The sequence below is a fragment of the Rhipicephalus sanguineus genome, chromosome 1 (genome assembly GCF_013339695.2).
Source record: "Rhipicephalus sanguineus isolate Rsan-2018 chromosome 1, BIME_Rsan_1.4, whole genome shotgun sequence".
NCBI lineage: Eukaryota > Metazoa > Arthropoda > Arachnida > Ixodida > Ixodidae > Rhipicephalus > Rhipicephalus sanguineus.
Genome location: NC_051176.1, coordinates 70245778 through 70273282, shown reverse-complemented (window position 1 = coordinate 70273282; position 27505 = coordinate 70245778). Strand labels below are relative to the sequence as shown.

The following is a 27505-nucleotide window of genomic DNA, read 5'->3' as shown; positions in this document are numbered from 1 at the left end:
AACATCAACAAAGTGCACGAAATGCCCCGCAGGTGTGTAGCGGGTACTACGGTTCTCCTCAGAATTACGAAAAATGGCATAGTGGCTGCTTCCCTACTTCAAGGAAATTATGATGAATTATAGCGTAGTGGGTACCTCGGAAGTGTACCCGTATTACGTGCCAAGGAAGACCATAAGGTCCCCATATTGCATTTCCTCAGGGCCTCAATAAAGTTATTTCCCTCTCCCTCTCTCTTTCTCACGCTAACATATGTAATAAGGCGTGGTAGGAGAGTAAATTAACGACTGGGCGTCGTTATTCTACTTTAAACGACCCACTAGTCACTTAATTCGCATTGTGTGACGCCCACTAGCACAATGCGAATTAAGTGACTAGTGGGTCGTTTAAAGCTTCCAGCCCATTACAAAGGACCCAGCCATAATTATTCATCGTCATGAACCGCCGCATCAACAAAGTGCACATAATGCCTTACAGATCTGTAGCGAATCACGAATAGAATCACGAATAATGGCGCAGTGGGTGCTTCTCAACTTCGCAAAAATTGTGATTTATGGCGTAGTGGGCACATTGCAAGTGTAGTACGTGTATTAGTATCCCCAAGAGAGTCACAATGGGCTCTACAAAAGCAGCTCTTCCAGCTTTCGCTGTGAGTGTGCTGCATGTTTCGCGCAGGCCTGGCGATTTTTTTTTTTGCGTTTTGTACTGCACAAGCAGAAATAAAAGCCTATAGTCGAAAAGTGCGAAACTTGGATAGGCAGAACGCTTAGTGCTGACATGTGCACGTGTTTTATGAACAAAGGGCAAGGAGGTGATAGCACCCGTACGAGGGGTAGTAATTGCGATATAGAATCCACTCTCTCGTCTTTGTACTCGGGAGGGATTATAGGCGCTTTAAAGGGTGTCGCCCCGCTGTCACCGGATTTGCACTGCACGCCTCCGGTCCTGTATTTTCACCTACAGGGCGTGGTCGCCCCTGCGCCCGCGCTGCTCTCTTGAAAGCGGTTCAAGAGATGTCTCCTAGCTTCATTCATGCGTATTGTACCTTGATCGCTAAGTTTGCGTTGGAGCCATAGACCGCACGAAGCTCACTTCGCTCGCTGCAGCAGCCGTGTTTGCTAAAAGTGAGCTGCTAGCCTTTCTTCGGGGGGGGGGGGGGGGGGGGGGGGTATGGACATTTTAGTTTGTTGCTATCGCATTCATTGCTTCGCCCTTGCGGCTAAAGTGGGAGTTTTTTTTAAAAGAATGCTTGCCTATTGCGTTGTAATCTGCACAAGCCGACGAGATGACTACAGGGAAGACGGGTCAAACGAAGATTCCCGAAATTGTATTACCACACATTTGACTGCGAAATACCGGCGGTATATGATCGGCTGGTACTAGGTATCTCGTGCTTGTTTGGGATCCCCGAAAATATGTTACTTGAAAGGGAGGCGGGGCGTCTTTCTCCGATTTACTATATGGGGGCAAAGTAACTGGCTACATGGCAGGCTTTATGTGTCTGATTATGGAATGACGAAATCTCTGTGGGATGTGCCACACAGTGAGGTTACCAAACAGAAGTCCGTCAGCATTATTGAATTGAATTGAATTGTGTTTATGCACCACAAGGCTGCGAGGATGACCAGTCAATAAAGCTGCATTGAGCAGCTTGAGGGGAACCTGGCCACCTCATACACTGGGCAGCTTCACAGCGGTCAAACACACGGTATACATAATGAATGGACTAACTAAAACAGAAAAACAGTAAACATCCGCGGTCGGAATAAATAAACAAGGTTATTGTGGAAACATTAAAGTGCGAAAATCGTGGTGGTCTACACGCGCCGTCATCTTATGTATTATACACCTTCTACACAACAGAGAAAGTTGCCAAGTTAGACCACTTCATACGACTTGCGAAATGCGTAATTGCATCGTATATCAATTAGCATGAATCACCCTGCCGATACATCCACAGTCGCACTGGAACGCTGCTTTAACGGCATGTTCGGTGAAATAGTTTCTCAGCGCTAGCATTCTTAGGGTCTGTTTTTGGGTACCAGCAAGTGGCGGAACGTGCCGGCCACGTACCGTCGACTGCTACGCGGCAGTATGGTGCCAAGAATATTTATATACAGTTGCAAGACGGTGGCGGGTAAATCTGTTTATGTGCTTCTTAAAGGGCCTCTAAACCATCCCGAGGTCGAAATTTAGTTGTGGTGTTGCAGTTGTGCACGAGTATACAACGAACACGTAGCCGTGAGAATTTTTCGAAGCGGTGTGGTAATAACGGAATTACACGCCTTTGTTGATACGAAAGATGCCCTCGCTAGTTTCTCTTTCCTTTGCTACGCACAGTTCGTCGGCTCGTCTCTCCTCCTGGCCGAGTGTTCTTCCTCACCGTGCGAGGAAGAAGAGCAGTAAGCGCGCGTACCTGCGAGCGGACACACAGGTGTTGTAGACGACAGGGAGACGACATGTTGACGTCACAGCGAACGATGAGGATGCCGAAAAGCATGAAGAGGAGAAGGGATTGTTCCTTGGAATTTGTGGGGGACCCGCGGCTCTTAGCGCGGCCGCGTTTGGCATTGTTGATCGTCAAGGCATTCTGAACTCGATGCACGCGTTTGCTTGAAATGGTAATATATATATATATTATATATATATATATATATATATATGTATATATAATATATATATATATATATATATATATATATATATATATATCGGAGGTGTTTAGGCGCCCTGTGTCTATAAATGGTAGTACACTTATTGGGCATCTTTGTATTACATTTCGCCGAGACAAAGACGCTGAACAGAGATCTCGTAGGAGCCTTTCTTGGTCAATTGTGAGTATCCGACAATTTCTTGATTTACACAGCCATGTGCAGCTGGGGGCTGACAGGGCGGCGTTTTTGAAACTATTCCACCGTAGGCAAAAATTAAAATGCATGCAGTACCCCCAAAGCGAAATACATGGAATCGGTGAACTTAAGCGCCGTGAACATCCGGTGGGTGCGCATATTCTATAGAAAGAAAAATAACCAGATGTCAAAACCGCGACATCTAGCGTTAATGTATCTGGCACATGGCGCACTTTGAGAGGCGCCAGAGAGCAGTGTGTATGTTTTCGTCTTAAATACAATTTAAGGTACCTTCGGTTGACACGTCTTCTCTGAAGTCTTATCTCGTCAGCTAGTGCAGTTTACAAATCAACAGGCAACCATTGTTTCAAAAATAATGTTCTTGTGTAGCGATTGGTGTAGTTCTAATCCTGCGGTAAATGCAGCTCCAGTACTGCGAAACCTGAGGAAGTGCATAGCACGGGCACCCAGCGATTCCCGTTCGTAGAGTTCATACATCTCCGTTTACGAAACCGTCGATGACGTCAGTGTTTGAGGTAAGCATGTAGTGTTTCCCCGGCACAAGTTGACTCTTGCGCGATACTTTTGCGATACATGCGCGATACTTTTGCTGGGCTTTATCGACTTCTTACGGCAGTTGAGATACGTGTCTTCTGCGGCGAGTTCCGTCAGGTTATTTTCTGCTTCAGATGTAGCGACGAAGGCTAACATTTATCCCCATCTGTGACTCTCACATGCTCTCTTGTCTTCCTCTAGTGATCTAAAGAAAGTGTTATTTTAAAGAAAACTGAAAAAAAAATTCACGGTTTTGCCGGAAAGGCGAAGCAATGAATGCGACGACCACGGAATTAGAATGTTATAGGAAGTAAGGCTAGCGGCTAAATCTCTTGGATCCGATCTCGCGTAACTCTATGAAACGCTGGTGTAAGGGAATGCGACCGCTCGAGAGAGAGCGAAGCGGTTTTCGGGCTGTCTATTGGCTCAAAGCGAAGTAGGCGGTGAGAGCACAACACGCACAAAAATGTGGGGACCCTTAAGCTTCGCCTTTAAGAGGTGAACGCGATAGCGAAATGCGGCCTCTAGTGCGCACTTCAACCACTAAGTGCATACTTAATAATGTGTATTGTTGCACGCACGCGCTCGCGAATTGTACAGGTTTTCGATCTAAAGCAAGAGTCGCATGGCCTCCAAGATAGACGCCGCGCGCCCGCCACCTCGGTGGCCATAAAGAATTGAGACATATTTCTCACAATGCCTCACAGATGGCAGCACATTTTCTAGCGTTTGCTGTTTGCTTGATCAACGCTTGATCAACTCCGGCGTCGCCTTGATATGTTTTCCGCTAGATGGACATAGTTGTCCATTTTTAGAGCTGTTTGAAAGTTTGTGTTTTTAGCGGCGATGGCTGCACTATCCCGGCCTTTTTCGACGTAGTTTGATGGCCTCGCGAATGCGCCGAATGAGCTCGTTTCCGTCGTGACACCTGCCGATCAAAATGCGTTGAAAAGACTCCTTTCACTACATGGCATTTATGTAGTGTTTTTTTCCAAGGCAGCTGCAAGTAACATCGTGGCTTTGTGGTAGGACACCCGCTTGCCACGCGAACGGCCCGGGTTCGATCCTCAATTGGACCGAAGATTTTATTCTTTATTTTATTTGCTTCTTTCTCGATTTTTCGGTCACGGACGATTTTTCGCTCACAACCAACGGTGCCGACACCGGAATTTCTGCGACACGAGCTCTCTAACGCTATCGCGTTAAAAGTATACAAGTGATCTAGTCATGTTTATTGAGATAGCGCGCGCCAGCACCCGCGACCGCGCCCTTACCAACAAAGTTCGCAGTTTCTGAAGTAAACGGTGAGAGCGCGTCCCCTCCCCCGCCCTTCCCCACCGGCGCCCCTTCTTGTTCCTGCAACTGACGAAAGACAGGCGGCGCGTTTTCTCTGCTTGAGGAACCATCGACGGCAGGCCCGCATTCGGGATGATGTTATCGCAAGCGCCCTTCGTGCAACGGAAATGGACGGTTCGTCTCATCTCTGCTTCAGCCGCGTTTGTCCCGAGCGCTCGCGCGTAGAACATACGATACGCAGGGTGGCTTTTGTTGATTTGGACTTGATACGGAACGAGACGGCGATGACAAAAACCGAACGATACTGTCCATATATAACTGCTATCGCAAAAAAATTCGATCAAAAACGAGCTTATCTCGCATTGATGAGCGCAGCAGACGGCAGTGTCAGGAACAGGCGGAGGAACTGCCGGTGGCTTCGCAAGCTAGCGCCTCGCAGTGCGCCAAACGGGTATATTATTTGAGGTCAGTGGTTTAGAATGCGGCAACTAAAGTCATAACGCCGAAGTAAGAAAACCAGTTTCTATGATAACACCCATAACAATTGTTTCTCTGAGCTCATCGAAAATGCGCTTATCGAGCCCTGTTTCCAAAAGCAGAAGGTATAATTCCATTGCATGCGGAAGTGGCCTTGCGTTACCAGCATTCGGATACTTTGGTCGTGCGTGCAGCGTGCAGATTTGAATGATAAAGCAAAGAACGATGGACTACTGCACCTGTGCATTTAAGGTGCGTGGTTCATACGCGTGTTTTTTTTTATTGCGATAGTCTCGACAGGTTTTTGGCGTCACCGTCGCCGTCATGTCCCTCCCGTATGAAGTCCAAATTGATAAGATCCCCCGCGCATCGTATGTTCTACCACGGGTAAAAGCGCGCGAGCGGGGGCGACGAACGCGGCCGAAGCAGAGATCAAACGAGCCAGCCCATTTCCGTCGCTCGGAGGGTGCATGCGATAACATCACCCTGCTCGGGAGGCCTGCCGTCAAAGCAGACAAGAAGCGCGCCGCCTGTCTTTAACGACCATGAAAAGACGCGAGGGGGGGGGGGGGGGCTGTCGGGCGAGCAGCAACTTTGAACTCGGAATCGGTCGGAATCGCTGGCGCGTGCGCTATCTCGACAGCCATCACAGCGGGCGTCTCGTACACCCTTCTACATGCTGCGCTCCCAACGCGAAATGACAATGCGGAGAGCATCTTTCGCTGGAGCGGCCGTATTTTGTAGTTAAGCGGGAGCGGATACAAAACAGCTAGCTGCCAGCCTCACTTCGTGTAACACTACAATTTGTTGCTATCGCATTCATTGTTCCGCCCTTGCTGTGAAACTGCGACTGTTTTTTTTTTGCCGCCGATCTTCTTGCCATCAAGTAAATAAAGCTGCGCCGTGGTCGTGCGATTCTTTTCTTGCTTACGATAGCTGAAATGGTCGTCTAATACGGGGCGATAAGCGACACATAGCATTGAAACTGCAATGCATGGCATCTAGGCTTTAACCTGGTGCGATGAATAATCAAATTATTTCACGAAAAAAGTGTAGAGATGGCGGACTCGATGCCCTGGTAAATTGAAACGCCGCCGATCCGCGTTGATGAAAAGAGGGATAGTTAGACAGCTATGGCACTGTCGTTCGCTCATCAGCCATGTAGAGTGGCTTAATGGGGCCCTGCGACACTTTTGCGACTGCCTTATTTAGCACCGCAGATGCGTGTAGTAACGAATGCGGAGACGAACGCAAAAAGAATTATGAAAACTGGTGCACGACAAGTGAACTTATAAGTCCTGAGTTCAAAGCTCAACCGGAGGACGACGAGAAACGTTCCCTTTCACATTTCACTCTCCCGCTGATGTCAAAGGCCGGTTCCAATCCCCGCGCACGTCTTATCAAGACATACCGGAAATGTCACCTCATGGTGGCCTTCACACAGTTCCTTGCTACCGCTCTTTTCGACGGCGTTGTTACCGTAGTAACGACGAACCCCGTCCGTCAGCTAGCAGACGCTCCCATGGTTTGTCGTGTAGTGCACACAGTGAGTCCAAGGTAAATGTAAACGGTAGCGAAGCTTCCATAGAAGCCCATACGTTCAGAAAATGGCTGCTCATCAGCTGCTCATGGGGCTTAGCGCCATCTATGTGAGGAGGGAACACTTCTGGCGGAACAGAAAAATAAAGCGGATGTGACGCAATATTCGGTAAAAAAGTGACGTCATTTTGTTGGCACTAGCGCGAAATTTGACCTCAAAATATTTTTCTTAGGCCCCTGATCGCTAAGGACTCGCGCTACGGCGAGCCGGGAAGCCCTTGGCGAATGCGCTTGAAGCCAACGCCAGCTAAACTAATATCGACCCGTGACTAAACAGCGGTGTTTAAGTGTACCGTCGTGCAATTCGCCTTGGTTTTACCAGGAAACTTTATTCTCTGAGCTTTTATTCTGCGTTCGTGTCATCTTCCATGGCGTGAATAATGTAAGCAACAGCGTACCTCTCATGTTTGTAGCGTTGCTTATTTGCTTCGCACATGCGCAGGGGACTTAAAGAGCGCATTGCATGTGTCCTTCAGTTCTAACGAGAAGAAATGAGGCCTGGTCACGCCAAAATAATATTTCAGTTTTATTCAATGATCACAATAACGCAATTTAACACACCCTACACAATGAGGAACAAATGTCACAATAAGTACAAAAAGTGCGTACACTACGTGCACTATGTTTTGTCTTTTGTTCCGATAAATTAACCTTACGCGTAACGTATCAAGACATGCGAAATGTAGTGATTGTAGCACGACAGATAACTTAGCGATCTGCTCACCGATAACAAGAAATATAGTAGGCACCGCGTGTTCACGAAGGAAACCGGGCAGCAGGAATACTGATCCATGAAAATCCAGCAAGCACACTACTTCGAACCGTTGCCCCGGTGTCTTATCTAGAAGAGAGGGCTCGCCAGGTGTACGCGTGTTGCTATTGCATCCTTGGAACACCACATCGTTTCCGCGAGTACCGAGGAAAGCGTTCGGCGTGAAATGTTAGCCGCCTCGTGCCGTTGTCCGTTGAACACCGTAGCCAACACGTTCACCTACGATGAAACGCACCTCGCAATTTCGCGCACACCAAAATCAAATTCTCACCACAATAATTCACAGAACGCATGCCAGTGCGAAACACCAGAACACCTGAGGGGGCGTGTCGCCGCAGACGAACTTACGAGCGCGCCTTTCCATGCACCGCAAGGGCTGCACTGAATGACAGTGACGTGCACCTCTCTTCAGGGGGCGCTAAGAAAAATGTCTTTCGTAAGAAATAAACACTGTCGTACATTCTTGGCACATTGCGCCTACATAATATTGTTCGGGAAATAAATGTAATTTGTAAAACATAAAGATTCCTTTATGTTTGAATAAAACTTGGTTTTTCGCTATTAGTGTTTGTTCCCTCCAAACATAGTCGCGCTTCAATCGCAGCACCCAAAACTCCCCTTGCTGGTGTCCGTGGCAATAGGTTCTGAACCGTTTTTCGCCCGAAGCTTCGCGACCTATTTGAGTCGACCTTGGTGAGTCTGCAAGACCTCGAGCGCGAGCACTTGCCACAGAGGGATGGTTTGCATGTCGTACACGCCATTCGAGGGCCCGGACGAAACGCTACGCCCGATAACGCGGAAGGTGTCGGCCGGTAGGCGTTTAGAATGTTTTTTTTTCGTTGACAGCATCGAGCCGAACAGAGCGTTGCGTGTTTCGCAGGTGCCGGTGTGGCCGGTGTCACTCGATGCCGCAAAAGGCAAGACGCGGAAGAGTGTCGTTTGATTACAATTATCACCAGTTCCACAGCGCACCTAGCGTCGTGTTGGTTGTTTTGAAAATACATAAGTTAAAAACAGGAATGATTTTTTTCTGAGAAAGCATAAAAAGGGGCTTTCAAAGCTCCGTATTATCGCCAAGCTACCACCGTATGAATATTACATGGTACTTGCGTCAAGCCAAAGAAAACGCACGGACTTTGTCGTCACTGTCACATGACGAAACGACACTTCTCATAAAAAAATAGCCGATGTGTGTCGCTGTAGTCCGAAATCAAGGTAGTTTACGTGGTGAAATGAAATTATAACGGCGTCGTTTTCAGCGCTGCCACTTGCGCAACGATGTCGGCGCATTCAGAGTACCTGAACAAGCGTTGAATACGACATCCTTAATTTGTGTCGCCGGGCCCCTTTAAGTTTCCGGCATGTTTTCAACCAATACCATTTCGCAAAATCGGATCGCTGTGGCGTAATATTAGCGGAATTCTAAACGATATGCAATACACTATCCATGAGATTCAGGTAAACCCTCGTTAAGATTCTCATCGTTGGTAGGCTGAGCTTTTCTCTGGACATTATGCAAGCGCATGAGCCAAGCGGTTAGCTAACAATCTATGAAAGCAATGACAGAGACGTTATTGGCAAATTCTCCTAAATGAACTGGGTGAAAGATGGTCAGGAACTTCTGAGCCAGGCACGTAACATAAATGCACAACTGCCTCCTTTACCAGAAGGGGGATTTATGAGCCTACCGGGAGGTAATCTCCAAGGTAGTTCTGTTTTTAACCATAAGCGCTGGAAGTTTCTTTTCCTTCGCCATAGATTGAGCAGCGAATAATTTTCCTTTAAACGAACTGTGAGTACTTTACTCCTGCAGGACGTAGACAGCGGACAGGCCGTAGAGGACAGCTCGCCATCGAGCATGTTGGCCAACGAGCCTTCCAATGGCGGCACTCCACAAGCGGCTGCTATTGGGGTCGCTACAAACGCACGTGCACGTAATGTGGACGACAGTTTGCAACGTTTGGTTGGATTGCATTCACGAAGGACGAGAGTTCGCCAGCCAGACGAATCAACACGAGTGCGCACGCCCCCAGATCTTGAAGACGTGTACGAAGGACCCTGCAACTACAGGCTGCAGGTAGCCGGCCATCAAGGTCCGAATACTGCCCCTGCTGCCTGTGAAGAAACAAGTAAGCGGTTTAATTTTTCGAAAGTGTATAATTAGCGGTCTCCGTATGAGAATCTCAGCGAGGCATGCGTGCAGCCGCTGGTTATTATGGAGATGAACTTTTTGCTCCACGTTGGCCGAATTTAGATACCAGTTTCATGTAGTTTGTCACTTCCACTGGTTGTTTCAGTTTAACTCGCAAGGCTCTGCGTCATTCTGAGTTACTCTGTGGCCAAGGCAGACATCCGTGAGGAAATAGAACAAATAAGCGTCACTTATTATGTTCATGTAAAATCGGTGCGCGAGATTATGCCCACATTCGGATGGCTAATTTGTTTGCCGCGGCTCGTACACGACGGAAGTTCGCCAGCATCTTCAGGTTCATGTGATGCATGCGGAAAGAACTCTCATTGTTTTCTCTCGAGGAGCATTTTCGCTATGCGCTGGAACATTCTTCTGTTGTTGAGTGATCGCTCTAGTGTTTTTATGACCGCTCAAGATTGACAAGTGAGACACCATAAGAAAAAGTGCAAGCGAAAACTGTCAAATGTATGTTTGATATCGCCAAGACGGCACAGTTTAGGGCGGACGAACTGTAGTTTTCAGCTAAGAAGTGAAATTTCACGGAACAATGGTGTGTACGTCACATATGAAACAGGCCAAAAACAGGCGCGGCAACGCGTGATTACCGCAGATGGCTAGATAAAGTTTACAAATCTGTCTTTATAACCAGATCTGCCCACTTTTGGATGTCTCAAAAACAACGCGATCCTGCGTGTATTTTCTCACCGCACGTTTGGTTGCCGAGGGCTGGATTGCACTTGGAACATTGGCAATGTCAGATGGAAGTCCATCATGACCTTGAGCTATGCAACCTGTAAAGGCTTTCTAATTGTTGATTCGGCTGGTCACCTTTGAGCGCACTGGCAGGCGTGCGTCATATTCGACTGCTTTAAATGAAGTGCCCTGAAGCCGGTTAGCCGGCTATTTCACAACACCGAGTTGTAGTTCACAGTGCTGAGAGGAGTCATCGCTTTCGACCTGGGAGCGTAACTAGTTCTCCAGAGTTCTGCTCATGTGTCTCTTGAAACTTCCGTTTTTGCCGTGAGACCATCTATAGCGTGATGCGCAGTAGTTTTTCGGCACACAAGCCCTTTGTGCGAACACAGAAAAGGCGGGGGCATGGGTCTTCTTCCGGCCTCCGATTTCTCCGATAAACTGGCTGCACCTTGCCGTTTGGACGCTTTCTCTGGCTTCGATCAAGAGCGCATTCTTGCAATCCGAGCCAGCGGGGACAAACAGATTGTGCCATAAGTCTACCAATATGGCGGTTTCTCGTACTTCTGATAAACGTCGTCCCATAGGAATACGTTAAGTGATGTATACACCTCCATTTGCGCAAGCGAAGAATTTCGTCACCTGCATTTTCTGGAAGGGGGAGACGAAATGCAAGGTCATTTTAAGAACTCTAGGTGGTCAAAGTAATCTTCGGCCCACACACCCCAACCAACGGCGAGCCTCATAATCGTATCGTGCCTTTTTCACGCAATACCTTGCAATGCGTTCACGCAATGCGTTCCCTTTTTAGAAGGCCAGTTACGTGTTCCGGTTATTTAGTTTTGGCAGAGTTTGGGGAGCGTCACCAGTGTGAAAAATACGAAATATGTGCCACGCATCTCTGCAACACTGATCCGGCGATGACAGAAGCGTGATTTTCTTTTTTAGTGAACGGCAGGGGATTGCAACAGGTTTTGCCTTGTTTCGGCAAGCTTTGTTTTCTTCCTGCTCTAGCTCCACCTTACTACCTTTGCAAGGCCTGAGACACTGAGACCACCTATTCTTCCAGATGGCCCAATTTTTCAAACTAGGCTACTTGGTATAGTGCGCTGTTTTCCTGTACGTGCTGAGAAGACACAGTGAATATTTTAATGATTGGTAGCATTGTAACCTGTGAAAACGCAAATTATGTGTGGACACCAGGGCTGGGCTAATATACTTGGAAATTGTACGCCGATACGACATAAGATACCACAACGCCGGCATGTTGGTGTACAACGCCGATTGTATCCAATACGATACATTCCAACTGTACCTTAAGATACTTCGATACAATCGGAAATTTGATAATATATATGTCATATTCGGAAATGTAGCTCTGAACGCCGATGCACAAAAATGTTTGCTTGAAAGTGTATTAAGTGCGACTAATTTTGCTTCATTTGAATGAAATGTATGTTAGTATCTTAAATATTTTATTTCTTGCTGAAGATAAATTACTTTTGTTCTCTAACAACTTATTGGAGTTGCTTTATGTGCTTACAATGACAGCTTCTTATACACTTCACTGATAATGATTTTTGCTTGCCGCGTTTGTAATTTGGTGGAGTCGATGCTCTGCTTGCCGACCAGCTAGCGGGCTGGCATCTTCAATAAGAAGCCTCCGCACAATGGTGCAAATACCGTATGTAGTTCGACCTTGCCCGTAAACGTATCGCGGTTTTGCAATACCCAATCACCGGACAGGTGTACATCAGCTAAAACGCACGTAGCGACATTCTTTGCGACGCATCTTGTTTATGTAGAGGACATAAAACTGCAAATACTTTTATATTCTACTTATCTGCTGGCGTAAAGCGTTCGTTAGCGACGTACTCAGTAATGCGCGATCTTCTAACAATTCTTCATTTATGACAGAACATCTGCAGCTCAGAAAACGTGTCAGAGGTATTATATAGTTCCACGAAGTGCCACAGGACACCGCCGCTATTCACACTATATTGTCACTTAAGCTCCGATTACCTGGTGATTAGTAACAGTAAAAATTTTAGAGAACACTAAAAACGAAAAAGAAACAAACATAACTAAGTAAAATAGAAAAGCGGTTCTGTATCAAACACAGGGAATAAGTATAGGAACACGATACAGGTGGCACCCCCAAGAGCTAATAATAATTGCCGAGTTTAACGTCCCACAGAACCGCGATATGATAATGATAGACGCCATAGCGGATGATTCCGGAAATTTCGACCACGTGTTGTTATAAAACTTATATATAAGCACACGGGCATCAAATTGCGACCGCCTCGACCTATGGGTTAGCAGTCAAGCACCATAACCACTAGACCACCGCGGTGGGCAACCCGTAATAGCCATGACAATTAGGCATTTAAGGTAAGACCACTGAAAATTCAGCGCCTATGTAAAATAGCGTAAACCGACTCGTTGAGACGCTCATTAGAAAAACGGAGCATTTTGTATAACAATATTTCTCCAATGCCTTTGCTAACGTCGTTCAGATGGCTCCTAATAATTTACGTTGTTATCATGAAGACTCAATTTCGCTATTTTATTAAGAAGTAAGCAGAACTTTTGTTACTGTATACTCCAAGCGCGCGCAGGTTACTACATATTTGTTTTCAACGTCGACTTTACATAACAGCAAACTTAGGTAGAATATAAGTCTGTAAACAGTAGCAGAAATAATGCAGACAGCTAAAAGTAAGAATAAAGCAGAGAGCTTACCTTGCCAGCGCGTTGAAGACTTATTGCCGTAAGCAGACCCGAAAAAAACAATACAGAGACATAGGTAATGTATGGGATAGAAAAGAAGAGCTTAAAAAGAACGTGTGCTAACAAATCAATTATGATTTTGAAAAATAATTGAATAAAAGAATGGGAGACGTACGCCAAGATAGCTTCTGTTAAGTGAATGTTTGTTCTGTTAAATCCAGCATCGGTACCAGTGGTGCTATAGCTGTTAGAATCTTATTTGCATATAAGTCAATCTCGTTGCATGTAAGTCAAATTTGCGTGGATGAGGTCCTTCAAATCGCCGATGTGTGAATGCCACGAGACGCAAAACAATCCTCTTTCTTTCGTTCTTCACACTCCGTAACGACGCAAAACGCAAGAGAAACTTCGATAACGAAACTACAGACTACAGCGGCATCAGAATTTGTGCAAAAGACACCACACGCATTGGAGTACTCGGCACAGGATAGTAGCTAAGATCCAAGAAGGCGGAGACGTCCGCGCGTTTGTCGAGACGGCGCGAGCGCCACTACGTGACTCTGCTCCCTTAAAAGGGACACTCAGAGCTCATCACCTGCCCTGGCTGGAAAACTCTGGCGGAAAGATTAAATAATGTCATTGTTTTTAGTTTTAATCTGGCGGCTTAGTGGGAGCAGTATCAGCTTGAGAAGTGTAGTTCAACCAACGTTTATTGTTTCGCACAGCGGTGTTGCGACCTCAGTATCTTGTATCTTAAGATACACGATACATTCTTCAATGTATCGGAAATACAGATACTGATACACGTCTTGCGAGACGTATCGCGATACAGATACACAATACCCAAATAGTATCCAAGATAGTATCGAAGATACATGCATCTTTGATACTGCCCAGCACTGGTGTACACGAATGTAATCATCGCCGTAGATGCTGGAGCGCTACGGAGCTCACAACGAGATGTGCCCTAAGCTTAGGAACATGAATTAAAACGTTATTCTCGAGGCGTTAAGAATTCACAAGTGTCTGTTATGCATGCCTTCAGTATCGTCAACAGAAAAAGTGACACGGTGTCTCCACAAGATTTTTCCTTCTTGTTTTCTTTAGTTTGACGGTTGTTCCTGTCCCTTTTTCAAGGGAATGGGTATATGCGCAGCGAAACATAATTCACACTAGAAACCAACTAGCTCACTTTTTTGCCTTTAGCACTGAAGCTGTTTTATGTAACGGCATGCGCGACGCGGTATTACAGGAGTCTAAAACTACTGGGCTATCATAAGTTCGTCGCGTTCGACGAAGTCGTGCGTTTGTTTTCTCCCCCCAATCATCATACTGCTACGAAAAGCAGATATCCATCTGCTACTGCTTAGTTTCCAAAGCTTGTTCCTGAGCGAACCACTTGACAGGCAATGATATGTGTCTAAGAACAAGTTTAGGTAAGATTTTTTACGCCGATAGCCCCTGTCAGAAACATTTTACATTAAGGCACAAAATGTCATTTATAATATACGCACAATAATTCATATTTCATCCGCAAAGAGAATTAAAGCAATGTTCAGAAACATCTTCGCGTAGTAAATAGCGAGCAAGCCAAAATTTAAACAACATTCAGGTGAGGAAGACGCAACAACAATTCGAGTAAGGATAATTATACGCTCTTTGTTAGAGTTACACAAATAAAAAATATCGATATTATATTTTGTTACATATTTGATATAGGATAACGATGTCTGCAGAACATACTGCCTGGTATCCCTGAATGACCTTTTTAGGGGCGTCCTTTGAATCCAGAGAATGCATGCGAGACAGCGGCCCCGTCTTTACCCAATTCATTTGGCAGCTAGCATTATTTAAACGAGACGAGAAGCAACTGAATACGATTGGCTACCTATGTTTACTGTTGGTCATGCCAGGTGTGTAAAAACCGGTGAATGCTTTCATCGAATGATATGTCTTCGTGTTTACGTGTGAGCGCAGAAACCATGCTTGTTAATTTAATTTGCGTGTTGATGCTTATTTCAACCTAAACTTCTCATGCAACGATTAACTCTTTTCTAGCTTTTAAATGCATTTATTTATTTATTTATTTATTTATTTAATTATTTATTTATTTATTTATTTATTTATAAATACTGCCGATCTAATATGAGATCAAGGCACGGAAAAGGTTACAACAGCAAGAACATTAAGCAAAAAAATTCAATTACAAGTGTTCTCAAAGTAACATAGAATGACAACTTAAACAGCGATACACAGAAAGAGCAAAATATTACAGGAGGATGTAAAACTACGTCCCTGCTTATGCTAGATGTGCGAATTCGGAAATTGGTGGTGGTGGTGATGTTGCAGCAGGCGGGGTTATCCTGGCCTGCATGGTCGGCGATCGTTCCGCCTGAGCATCTCCTGAATTCGAAGTGTCTGTCACCACGTGTTGGACAGCCCAGTGTCTCGCAGGAAGACCAGCAAAATTCGTTGCACGCTCCTCCTCGTTCCCGCGGGCCCTTCAGGAAAAATGACGTCTTCAACTGTCCGGTGTCTGTGACCTTTTTGCAAGGTGCGGACCATCGCTGAAATTTCCACATCGGACTGCGGGCAAAGCCAACTAAAATAAGAACCGGCTCCGCATACAACCCGGCTTGGTCATTTAAGACTGGGCGGTAAGCTGAACCGTTTTGTGCCTTCTGCGATGACATTGGGGATATTGAATTCGGAAATTGTTATCCCTATGAGTGATTCGCTTCTCAGGCGAAAGTGTGCCTTTTTAATGACCTGTTAATTGTGAGTAGCTCTTGGCTTCGACATCTGGGGAGCATTGCTTGTTCCTGAAAAATGCACTTCTTTTTTAGTGTCGCGAAAGCTTTTCAGTGCAAGGAAACAGTGTAATCTTTTTTTCTGTTTAGTGAGGAAGTACCTCGCTTTTCCTGGCAGACTTCTCAATGACTCACATGGGTAAACGAAGCGTTAGCTTGGGTTCTGTTCTATAAACTAATGAAAGAATCGCCGCAGAGCCTACTGAACAAAAAAAAATTGCTTGGTAAGTAATAGCGAACGTCTTCAAGTAAGCCTAGAACATGTATGCTTACGTGGGAAACTAAATCAATGTCGGGAAGGTAAACGTATATCCCTTGGTTCTTCGCAGATCATCTCGCCGAATGGGAGACCTTCACGAGTGCTTTGCTGAGCGTTCACCCTTGCATCCACCGCATGGATCTGCGCATCTCGGCTGTGGCCCGGCCACCTGGGCACTTCTATCAGAGCTTTAGTTTGCGAAGCTGCTGGGCATTGATCGAGGTTGAGGTCGCCGCATTTTCAAATCCGTTCCTCGATTTCGTGCTGCCCTGTTTAAGCTATATGTGCGGGTTAAGAAATTACGAGCTTTCTCAAAGAGAGGTTCAAAATATCTTTTGGCAACATCATCCCGGCATAACTTTCCAGGCGTACTGCGATCTCCTGAGAAGTCAAGCATTACAATGCCAAGATAAAAGGTAATTCATTTCCTTTCCTTTCATGCATATGAACAAGCATGCCCAAAGTGATTAGGTTTCGAAAAGATACTACAGGATGTTCAGCCGAAGCTTACGTATAGTGATTATGTAGGTGATTTTACAAATTGTTGTCATTGCGCGTTCACCTCATTCGATCTGTGCTGTCGATGACACATGACTACCTTGATTATGTAGCCTTCTTGTCAAAACAGTTGAGGCAGTCGTCCCGAATACAGGGGCTGTAAATTGAAGTGCGCCGAAAATAGAACGCTGAGATTCGTTTTTTATTGCCAGTATGACATGCATGTTGCCAAGGAATAGCGACGAGAAAAAACATGCAAAACTGGAAAAGCATTATCGAAAAATCTATGAATGCGCACAACACAAAATCGTACGGATAGCGCACATTTGCAGCGTACATTGCGTCGACAGAAAATACGTATTAGGAAATGAGCACTTTAATATGTAAATTCAGCTATCAAATGTAATAAGGAAAGTCGCCTGTGGTGAGAGCTAACACGAAATAGAGACGCATGCACGTCAAGTATAATACGAGGATGCGTGGCAAATAAAGATACCGTTTATATATTTGGCGCAAATATTTAGAATATATGTAGCGCAGACTGAAATGACCCGCTCTGGAAAGTCATATATCACCTGAATCAAGAAAATATTAATGGTACGCTTAACCTCCATGGAAAATACATTCATCGAGCTAATTAGACACGCTCATGAAACAGCAGGCATTCTGCGGAGGAGAAAGAATGTACTTATCTAAATTGCATTCAGTACGCCGATAGCCCCGCCACGGTGGCTTAGTGGTTATGGCGCTCGTGCTGACCCGATGGTCGCGGGATCGAATCCCGGTCGCGGCGGCTGCATTTTCGGTGGAGGTGGAAATGTTTGAGGCCCGTGTACTTAGATATAGGTGCACGTTAAAGAACCCCAGGTGGTCGAAATTTCCGGAGCCCTCTACTACGGCGTCTCTCATAATCATATCGTGGTTTTGGGACGTTAAACCCCAGATATTATTATTCAGTACGCCGATAAGGACAGCAATTCTTTTGACTGGTTGAAAATGTCAGTTTTTTTAGCTAAACAACTAAGGTGAAGAAATAAGAGTAGCTATACCTATCTATTTTTGAACACGATTTGCAAATTGGAAGTTGAGATATTGTTGGAAATGGGATATCGTTTTGTCCGATTAGTTCACTAGGAGCACGAGGTTTGCACGACATACAGGTGTTTCCATCTCAAACGCTGGCGGACCAACAGAAGCGGAAGAAGCGCTAGCAAGCGCGAGAGGCTAAAGATAAAATTTGAGATGTGCCTGCAGCAAATGTTAATTCAGAATCTTAAGATCGAATACGATGAGATTTTCTCATCTAAGCCTCAATTTCAATCATACAGGGTGTTAAATTGCCGGCTGCAAGATAATCTTGCACACGCGTAAACAAATAATATAGTAGTCATGGATGCTTCAGTAACTGACGAAAATGCAGGCGTAGGTATTTACTCCCCTTAGCTTTGCTGGTCATTTTCATTAAGACTACCGGACTTCACCCCCGTTTTTTAAGCGGAATTCTTGGCAATTATACTAGCGCTGCGCAAGCTAACTTTGAACGCCCATTGTGCAATAATAATAACAGATTCCCTGTCAGTATGTACCTCTCTTAGAGCTTCATCAAAATCAATTGCCTTGAAGACGCTCCTTACGCTAGTTCCTCCAGTTGAAACTCGAAATTATGGGTATTTTGCCATTGTGGATCAGAATTAAATGAAATGGCCGACACACCAGTGCGAGCTGCATTGAATTGTCCTATATTTTCGGTCCTTCCTGTAATGGCCAGCATAACTGCGTATAGGTATAGGAATTCTTCACTCCGGCAGACGCCATAGAATCAATAACGTTATCGACAGAATTAAGACATTTGAAATTTCCGTGAAAAATCCAGTGGAGTCAAACTAGACAATTGGAAGGAATATTAACTAGATTACGATGCGAAGTTAAATCTCTATGCGCACAGGGCTGGTCTGGCAATATCTCCCCTTTGTCAATTTTGTTCAGAAATCGAATCAGTACAGCACTATTTTTTATCGTGTCGCCGCTACATATTACAAAAAAAAAGACTTCTTTAAACTCCCTGTGCTAAGCTGGGGTTAAACTTAATAGGCGCTGTACTCACCTTCGGTGCTTCGGCTCTGGGCTTCAGCCACAGGAATGTTTTTGATGCTGTTAATGCTTTCCTTCATGAAACAAAACGAATGCGATTTTAAATTTCTAATTGCAAACGTATTCCTATAGAAGCAATCATTCCTATAAAAGTAAGCATGGGAGAATCTCATCACAGACGAGAACTTCCAAGCCGAGTATGACTCAGTCTTGGAATATGAAGAGAGTGTGATGCGAATCCTTGCCGAGCTCCTAAGCAGGCAGGACCGTATTTAGAGTACACAAGCAGAAGAGGGACCCATAGAGCTACCCATACGATCGCTACACCATCAAACAGGACGGGAGCCAATCTACCGAAACTTACGATGTTGCCTTTTTCTGGATATGTGTGTAAATGGGCCGAGTTCTGGGAACACGTTTGTCCAGATTGTTCACAACAACGCCAGTCTGACTGCGACGGAGAAATTCTATTATTTCCGGCTGACTCCTGTTCAACCATTTGGTGACACAACAGCCCTCCAACTCTGACCACGTACTCACGAAAATCCGAGGGCTGTAGTCACTGGGTGTGCAACGGTCGTCATTTTCGCCGATGCTCTTCGACATAATACTTAGGGCATAATATTAGAGCTACGGTTCTCTGTCACCGTAGCTGTGTCACACAAGCTGGGAGTAGTACCGCGGACAACGCTGCTGTTTTTTCCGGGCTAGACGGTGTTCTGAAGCTCCTGTCGGTCGAACTGGAGAGTCTGGAGAAGAGCGACTACAACGATAGCAGCGGGCGAGACAGCGGCGGTCAACATGTGTCGAACCAGCCAGGCCGTAGTCGTCATGTGAAGCAGCTTACGTAACCTATTCTCCACACGAAACCGATTCGTGATTTTCAGCATTACAACGAGATGTGTGTTCTGTTCATCAAGGCGGCACTCAGCAAAAGCGTGTCGCGTGTCCAACCAGTATGTGCCCGATGCAGAAGCAGCAAGTGCTGTCCAACGATAAACGGTGCTTCCGATGTACAGCGAGAGGTCACATGGCGCGCTACTGCGAACGCAGGGTCTCATGCTTGAGATGCAAAGGTCGCCATGCCTCAATTATGTGTGATTTGCAGAGGATGATTAAGAACTCGCATCAAGGCACCGTAAAAGACCGTGCGAGAAAGTCAAATGAATAGGCAACGAAAAAGAAAAGTGCAAGCAAATCGCAACCAAGTAAGTCACCAGTGGTTGATGGTCGAGAAGATGAAGGCTTCCCCGGCTGTACCCTATCGAGTGGAACCCCCGAATACCACGATGCGACTGCGCTTATTCAGACGCCGTCTACCCTGTCGGAATAGAAGGCCCAAACGGAGACTGCATTGTACGCTAACCGTGAGGGGCTCATCCAGGAGAAGGCGGTTGCACCGCGCCAAGTTGCAGTTCATTCTAACATGGAGCAAGCAGAATCGCTGAAAGCCAAGATGGTCGAGCTGCGATCGACGTTGTACGAGGAGATGATGAACTGTGAACCGGAACACAGGCACAGTGCGACTGAGCGGAGGGAACTTCAACGCCTGCTCTCCGAGGAGCGACGACATCGTGAGAAATTCGAAATATAAACTTGAAGAAGTCATGAGGAAAGCTGCTCAGCTGCTCAGAGTGCGACTTGAAGGAGTATGAGTCAAAAGTACAGGAGTTGACTAAGGAGTTTAACGAGGTAGGGAAGCGGCCGCTTGCAACAGAAGAAGGGCTATGACAGGCATCCCCTGTGAGGTACAACACCACAATGAATTAGAACAAGGAAAAAAACAGCCAGGTCTTATTGTGGAACGTCCGCAACAGCAGACGATAGGAAGTGAGGCGCTATTGGCTAGCCTGGAGAGCAGTCTATAGGATCCACCCCAGGCAGTGGGAACCAATGAGGATTTCGCTTACAAGACCATGCTCTCATCCAGTGGCTACGAGGGAGTCTCTTACAGCTCACCAAAGAAGACGCATCCTTTGCTATTACTATCGATATCGATGCCAAGACGGCAGAACTCCCTTACTAGGAGCTCAACCTAGATATGAAGACCTTGCCGGACTGTTTTACCAAAACCTCCTGCATGTGGAAGAGTTGAAACAGCAGAATGAGAGACCTGTTGACCTAATTGCCTACATCCGCCAGCTGCGGGGTAAGGAGGTCCTCGGTCTGCAGGCCAAGTGGCGAGAGAACCTTCGCAAAATGAAGGATCAGCTTGAACAGTACAAGGCTCGCGATGACAGGGCAAGGTAGCATCGATAGCTACAGAATCGCGTAGGAATAATTCAGTTCTTAAGAAGCTCTGATAGTAACGTCCGTTCTTGCTCTGTAAAGCGACGAAGATGCATTATCGTAACAAGGCCTGTTCAAAAGTTCTGCCACCGGAAACTCCGCGATTAACTTCACTGCGCGGCCGGGAATTTTGTTTCCATCGCATGCGCTGGAGGACCAACAGAAGAGGAAGAAGCGTCAGCAAGCACGAGAGGAGAAACGGGGACGTTAGACTGTTAGCATGGATTTAACGGCCTCAGTCAGTGTAAATGAAAGCGTTTCTTAACTACGTCGACGGACTCTGGTACAACTGCTCTATGCCATATCGCAAACACAGGATATGAATGACTTCAGTTGTAGTATTTACAGTGGCTCATCAGCCTTAGTGTAAGAGTCGCATACAAAACAAGTATCCTGAACATTCATTCTTGCAGAAAATAAGGTATAAGTGTATTCTCAGTGGGGACGTTTTAATGCATCCCTTAAGTGATTCCCAGAATAGGAGTCTCATACGTTGGAAGTATCCGCATCTCAGCCTGATTACTATTGTGACATCAAGCTGTCTATGCTTGAACCTTTCTGTAAGTGGAGGTGAGGCCTTAAGGAGACGACTGCCTCTATTGGTTTTATAGTTGATTCATTAAAACTGTTTCGCTGTCACTGAATTCTTGCCGCTGATATGAGAAAGAGTGTATTGCTTGAACGCCTGAACCACAAACACTACATAAATTCAAGGATGCCATTTCTGTTAGCAATACAAGTCGTTAGCAAACAACGTGATTTTGATGGACTCAGTTTTGGTTACTGATAGTAACATGGAAAATTTCAGCAGTTTTCATGCGCGATGGGAACTGATGTTATGTGAAGCAAGTAGTGGTGATTTGGTGGTCGTACATCGTTTCACTTTGAGGTAAACGTTAAGAGCTGAATCGGCGTTTGAGTAAACTGAGTAATTGAGTGCGTGAAGCAGCCCAACCAGGCGCGTTAACTGTTGTGGCGCCTTAAGGGTTGTTGTAGCCAGACGTAACGCCGGCGCTCGCGTTCCAGCGTAAACGTCAATTACACAAATGAGAGTGGACACACTTGTACGGTGATGTACCGATCATAAGCAGCATTCGTTGCCGCATTTCGCGAGTCAAGCAACGCTAGGTATAGGTGGCAGAGTGGTAGTAGGACATACGTAATACTTATTACATTGTTAGACCAGATAGGCAATACAACAGGACTAAGGGCAACAGAAGCCAGCATTGCGGAACATAACGCTACACTTGCCCGCTGGTAACCAACAATAGCCAGTGCTAGCGGGCCCTAGTGAATATAAGGCAACACAACACTAGTCGATAGCCAACATAACAGTGCTGCTCAATAGACAGCCAACTGCAATCATTGCTAACGAGCAATAGAGACCGGTTGGCAATAACTTGCCGAAATTATCGCACCGCCGCTAACAATAGCCAGCAGTACACAAACGCTAGCGAAGGTTAACGAGTGCTGGTGAAGATTTAGTCAACACGAGTTACCATTGAGTAACACTAGCCAATGTGGCGCATTTCATTTGCGCGCTATGAACGATTTCTATGACATAAGTATCAAAAATCAAATTTTCTCCTCAATATAAGGTCTACGTAGAACATTGCCGTTAATCCAGTGACAAAGGTTGAGCTTAGTTCCCGTATATCATGACGGTCGGCTCACTAATCCATTTGTTCACAATATTTTTCGCAGGTTAGCCAGATTATTACAAGTGATCATGGACATTCCCTTTTTGCGGCAGTTCGTCGTTAATCTCATCAGCCCAGATGCTGGACAGCGTGAGCCTCGAAAAATATTGCTTAGACTTCCTCGCCATGATGCACGAGAACAACAAAAGCTGAGATACGAGATCGACGATGAGCACTGCCACTTTCTTCAATGCAAGTCGTCCACCCTATGCCGGCATCAGAACTACATATACTCTTGGCGAAGTTGCGCTCCCCAGATTATGTGCCCGTCGTGAACTGACAGGTTCTATCGGTTCTCTGGTGCCGTATATAACTACAGCGATACCCCCCACAGTGCTTGATAGTTGTATTTTACAAGTACGTTTCATTGTGAGCCCACGTAACGAAGATGAACTTAGTTGACGTTCTGGTTTAAATTGTATTTTTAAATTTCTTGACCAAAAAAACAAACGTGAATGTCTGCATGATTGCGCCTGTGTAACCCGTTCTTTGAAAGGCGTTCGAAGATGCTTCTGCATGTAGTCAATGTTGAAACGTTCTGACATTTTACTGATTTCAGTACAAATTTCTATCATTGTCAAAGTGTTAAAAATCCGTTTCACCGCAAGGGCGAAGCAATGAATGCGATAGCAGCAAATTGTAATGGTATACGAAGTAAGGCTGACAGCTAACTCCTTTAGATGCAGTCTCGCGTAACTCTACAATACGCTAGTCTAAGATAATATGGCCGCTCCAGGGAGAGAAGAGGGTTTCGCACAGTTGCTTCGCGTTGACAGCTCCGCACGTAGAAGGGTATACGAGCCGTCAGCTGGAGCCTGCCTGCCGAGATAGCGCACACGCCAGCGATCGTCACCGCGCCCTTACAATCGTAGTTCACAGTTGCTGCTCGAGCCAACCCACCCCACCCCCCTACGCGTCTCTTCATGCTCGTTCAAGACGGGCGCGGGCGCGTCCTCTGTGCTCGAACAGCATTTGACGACAGGCATCGCACGCGGGTGATGCTATCGCATGCGCCCTCCGAGCGACGGAAATGGTCCGGCTCGTTTTATTTCTGCTTGAGCCGCGTTTGTCGCTCCCGCTCGCGCGCTTTTACCCGCTGATAGAACATACGTTGCGCGGGGGATGTTATGGATTTGGACTTTATACGGAACATGAAGGCGACGGCGCAGACCCGTAGAGAGTGTCCATATAATTGTCCACTAAAAGAAAATGATGGCAAACACAACTAAAATGATCTGCCTGGATCTTTCAATGAACGCTGAATAATTTTATATTCATGCGCAGGAGTGCCTTTGTCTATTTTGTTGGCTTATAGGAGTCTCGAACATGTTGGCTTATAGGAGACTCGAACATGTTTTCTCTATGTGCAAGCTTCCAGCCTTCAGAAAACGGCTGTTTGGCCTAGTTGGAAATGGTTCATCATTTAAGAAGCGCAAAATGACACGGGGACGAAGCATAGACACACACACGACCTGTGTGTGTCTATGCTTCGTCCCCGTGTCATTTTGCGCTTCCAGCCTTAATCACCGTTCATTTTTCTGGATAGCTTCAGAGGGGCGTTAACAAAGCAATGTGATGCGCCCGATATAGGGCAGTAAAGACAATCTTATTTAGTAGTATGCCCACCTAATCCAAACCTAATTTGTGGTGCAAAGTACAAAACAATAGCAAACGAAAGAAATGATCTATAGCACAGCTGCCGCTCATATTCCTAAGAGAAAATATGTTTAATGCTCGTTTATTGCGTTGTAGGCTGTCTTAAAGGGGTCATGAAGCACCCCTTGGGCTTGTTGAATTAACACATCCAGGGGAAAGTTGACACGTCTATGAACTGCTCAGCGAAACATTGCAGTCGTGCGCGCCGCGCAAAAGCTGCAAGCGGAGCGCGAAGTTGCTCTTTTCTCAGGCGCCCTCATTTCAAACACAGGTAGATTCCCACTCTCGTTGTTGGGCCTGGCGCCTGTCAGTTGACACCACATATCTGTTTCTCCGCGTTGCAAGAGACATAGCATCCTTATTGGCTAATAGCCGACATAAATCAAGAGCGGTTTTTGAATCAGATGCGCTGGTTCACGTTGACTCTGTGTATATTAGTTGTTGTAGCTAAATAAACAGGCTAAAATATGGATAAACTTTGTTGCGAGTTTTTAAAAAGATGGCTCACTTCCGGTAGAGACTAAATGTCGTCTGCTGAATTCGGCGCGCCCACGCACGTTCTAGCATAACCTAAATTTGACCACACTGCCGTTTCGGTATCGCAGCCTCTTGTGCCTCGCTTGTTACGATTACTTTTGAATGTCATACCTGGCCTAAAATCTTACAAAACTTGTGTGTGGCGTTGAGTTCTAACGCCACGGATCTCGTGCTGACTTGATCAGTGCGTGCACAGATCGAGTTTCAAGCAGGTTCTTAATTAACAGGCCGGAGAGCGGCCCCTCGTGAACCATGAGGGTTGGATTATAGCTGAGGCTTTTAATACTATCCTTCTTTGGGCAGAGAATGCACGCGATCATTTACTTCACGTCAAATAATACACTTCACGTCAAAGATATCCCGAAGATGTATTCAGTGGGAAGGTCGGAATAATACAACCTGAACTACTCTCAACTCACTGAGAGAACTTTTGCTCCCAGTCGTCTTCAAAGAAAAAACCACCGGCCTGTGCTTATGCTTACGTAAGGCCACTAGATGATTTGAGGGGCGTGATGCAGACCGAAATAAACATCTTCAACTCCGAATTCTTCGGTTCGTTGTGTAGTGCCGTTAAAAATGATAAACGTGTGCCCTCTGGAGTACTTCTCCATATATCGACAATCCTTTTCGCTTGCCCGAAATTCGTGGATACCAACGTGACAAAGGTATCTTCAGTTGGCCGAACGTATGTGCATTCCATGGGCGTATGCTGTGGGGCAATTTTAGTAATTTCTGCCGCGACCTGCACGCGTCCAGTGGCAGCAGCATGTTCTGAGCTGTTCTAAGACCACCTGTGTTTGCATTGTAGGGGTCTGGGCCAGCCGTCCGCGCAGAACCCCGCAGACACGAGGACGAGGCGCTAAGCAACACGTATTTATCATTCCAAGGCGCGGCTGCGACTCACTGTCAACAGCCACTGCACGCGAGCTGCGAGCGTGCCCATCGTTTTCTTCTACCGTCTACCGGCTGCCGCTCCCATAGCATATAAAAGTTACGCACGCAGACGCCACCGCTGCAAGGATATTGTAGCGCGCCTACATTAAGTGCATTTAAAGCGCGCCTACTGTCGCGAGCTGCACGCAGGGGTAGCAGGGCCTTCTGGGCGGCTGAACGATAATCTACTTCCGCAATTAGCACTTATTTGCAATTCGCGCTTTAGCGTGGCATACAGTGGTTCTCTATAACTGATATTTTGTATGTAGTTGCTTTCATACTCGGAGACTACCTACTATCTTACTAATAAACGGTTATTGTTAAGCATCACACCACCGCGTTAAAGTGAATGCCAAACGCGCGCCGATGTGAAGCTAATCTAGTAACGCTGGTCAAGCACAACATCCACAAATTTACCAGTGACATGCTTCACGCAAAATAAAAAAGTTAATGCACTTGTACTTCTCCCCTGTGAACATCCATGTGTACTAGGACAGCCTAGTCCTCTTGCAGATGACGCACAGATGCATGCACAGATGACGCAGTACAAATAAAAAAAAATATGTATTGCAGCCCTCCTAATTTCTTCATAGAATAATGGTTCGTTTGAATTGCTAGTATACTATATTCACAGCAGTAGGCAGGTTGGCTTGTTCGCAATTCAGAATTTTACATACACCTACAGCCTACAGATGATGGCCTACAGATGAAGGCAACTAAATTTATACAATAAGGCTAGCTTTACTTTTGAGAAATATGCAATCACGTAAATAGGCACGTTCAAGTTTTTTTATTACATTAGTTTGCACTATGGCATCAAAATGTCGCACATGATCAGAAAGTTGAGTTTCGTGCAGAAAATTCGGTACACAGAAACGTGAGGACTACCGCAAAGAGGCACAAAACTGGAAAAATTGGGTCATATGTGCACTCCCTCGTCCATCTGCACATCATGTTGAAGTTCACTTATACAAGAGGCACCTTCAATTAGGTTACGATTGATGAAATATCACCCAATCTACGTTAGAACACAGTGATGACTTGTTGCCTAACTGCCTGTCACCTATTTCTCTTCCACAATGTGTTCTAATGTGTGAATCATCTGTTCTATTTGTTTGGTAATCAAACACAAGCCGTTACATTGAGCGAGCAGTGTTTCACCAATTTGTATTGCATGTAGAAGTTCGTTTCTTCCATAGGCATGCATCACAAATAGTCACACCTCAACTGAGACAAGAAACAGTGCTTGCACTATTTTATTGGAATCAAAACAGTAGCAGTTCTGACGTCAGTGTAAGCATATGTATATTTCCATCTTTGTGCACAGAACCTGCACACAATACTGAACACATGGAACAACATATACAGTACAGCCCAAGCACAATACATAATTCACAGCAGTAAATCAACGTGAAAGTAGTGTGTAAAACCTCTTCATAATGCCTACTGAAATGTGCACTTCAGTGCCAGTATCTAAGCAAAATCCAAAGAAATGGGATGAACAAGGAACATGGTGTCAGCCTACAGATGAAGGCAACTAAATTATTACAATAAGGGTAGCGTTACTTT

At 45.7% G+C, this 27505-nt stretch overlaps 1 protein-coding gene across 1 annotated transcript in view; it reads left to right on the top strand.

The window, feature by feature from the left end:
* The window catches only part of LOC119392842 (uncharacterized), a 159642-nt gene extending 136434 nt beyond the window's left edge, over positions 1–23208 (top strand). Inside the window, exons 11-13 of the mRNA XM_037659795.2 lie at positions 9360–9675; positions 16303–16648; positions 22815–23208. Coding sequence (XP_037515723.2) covers positions 9360–9675; positions 16303–16648; positions 22815–23085 — 933 coding nt within the window. The 3' untranslated portion in view covers positions 23086–23208. The remainder of the gene's footprint in view (positions 1–9359; positions 9676–16302; positions 16649–22814) is intronic.
* The last annotated feature ends 4297 nt before the right edge of the window (positions 23209–27505 follow it).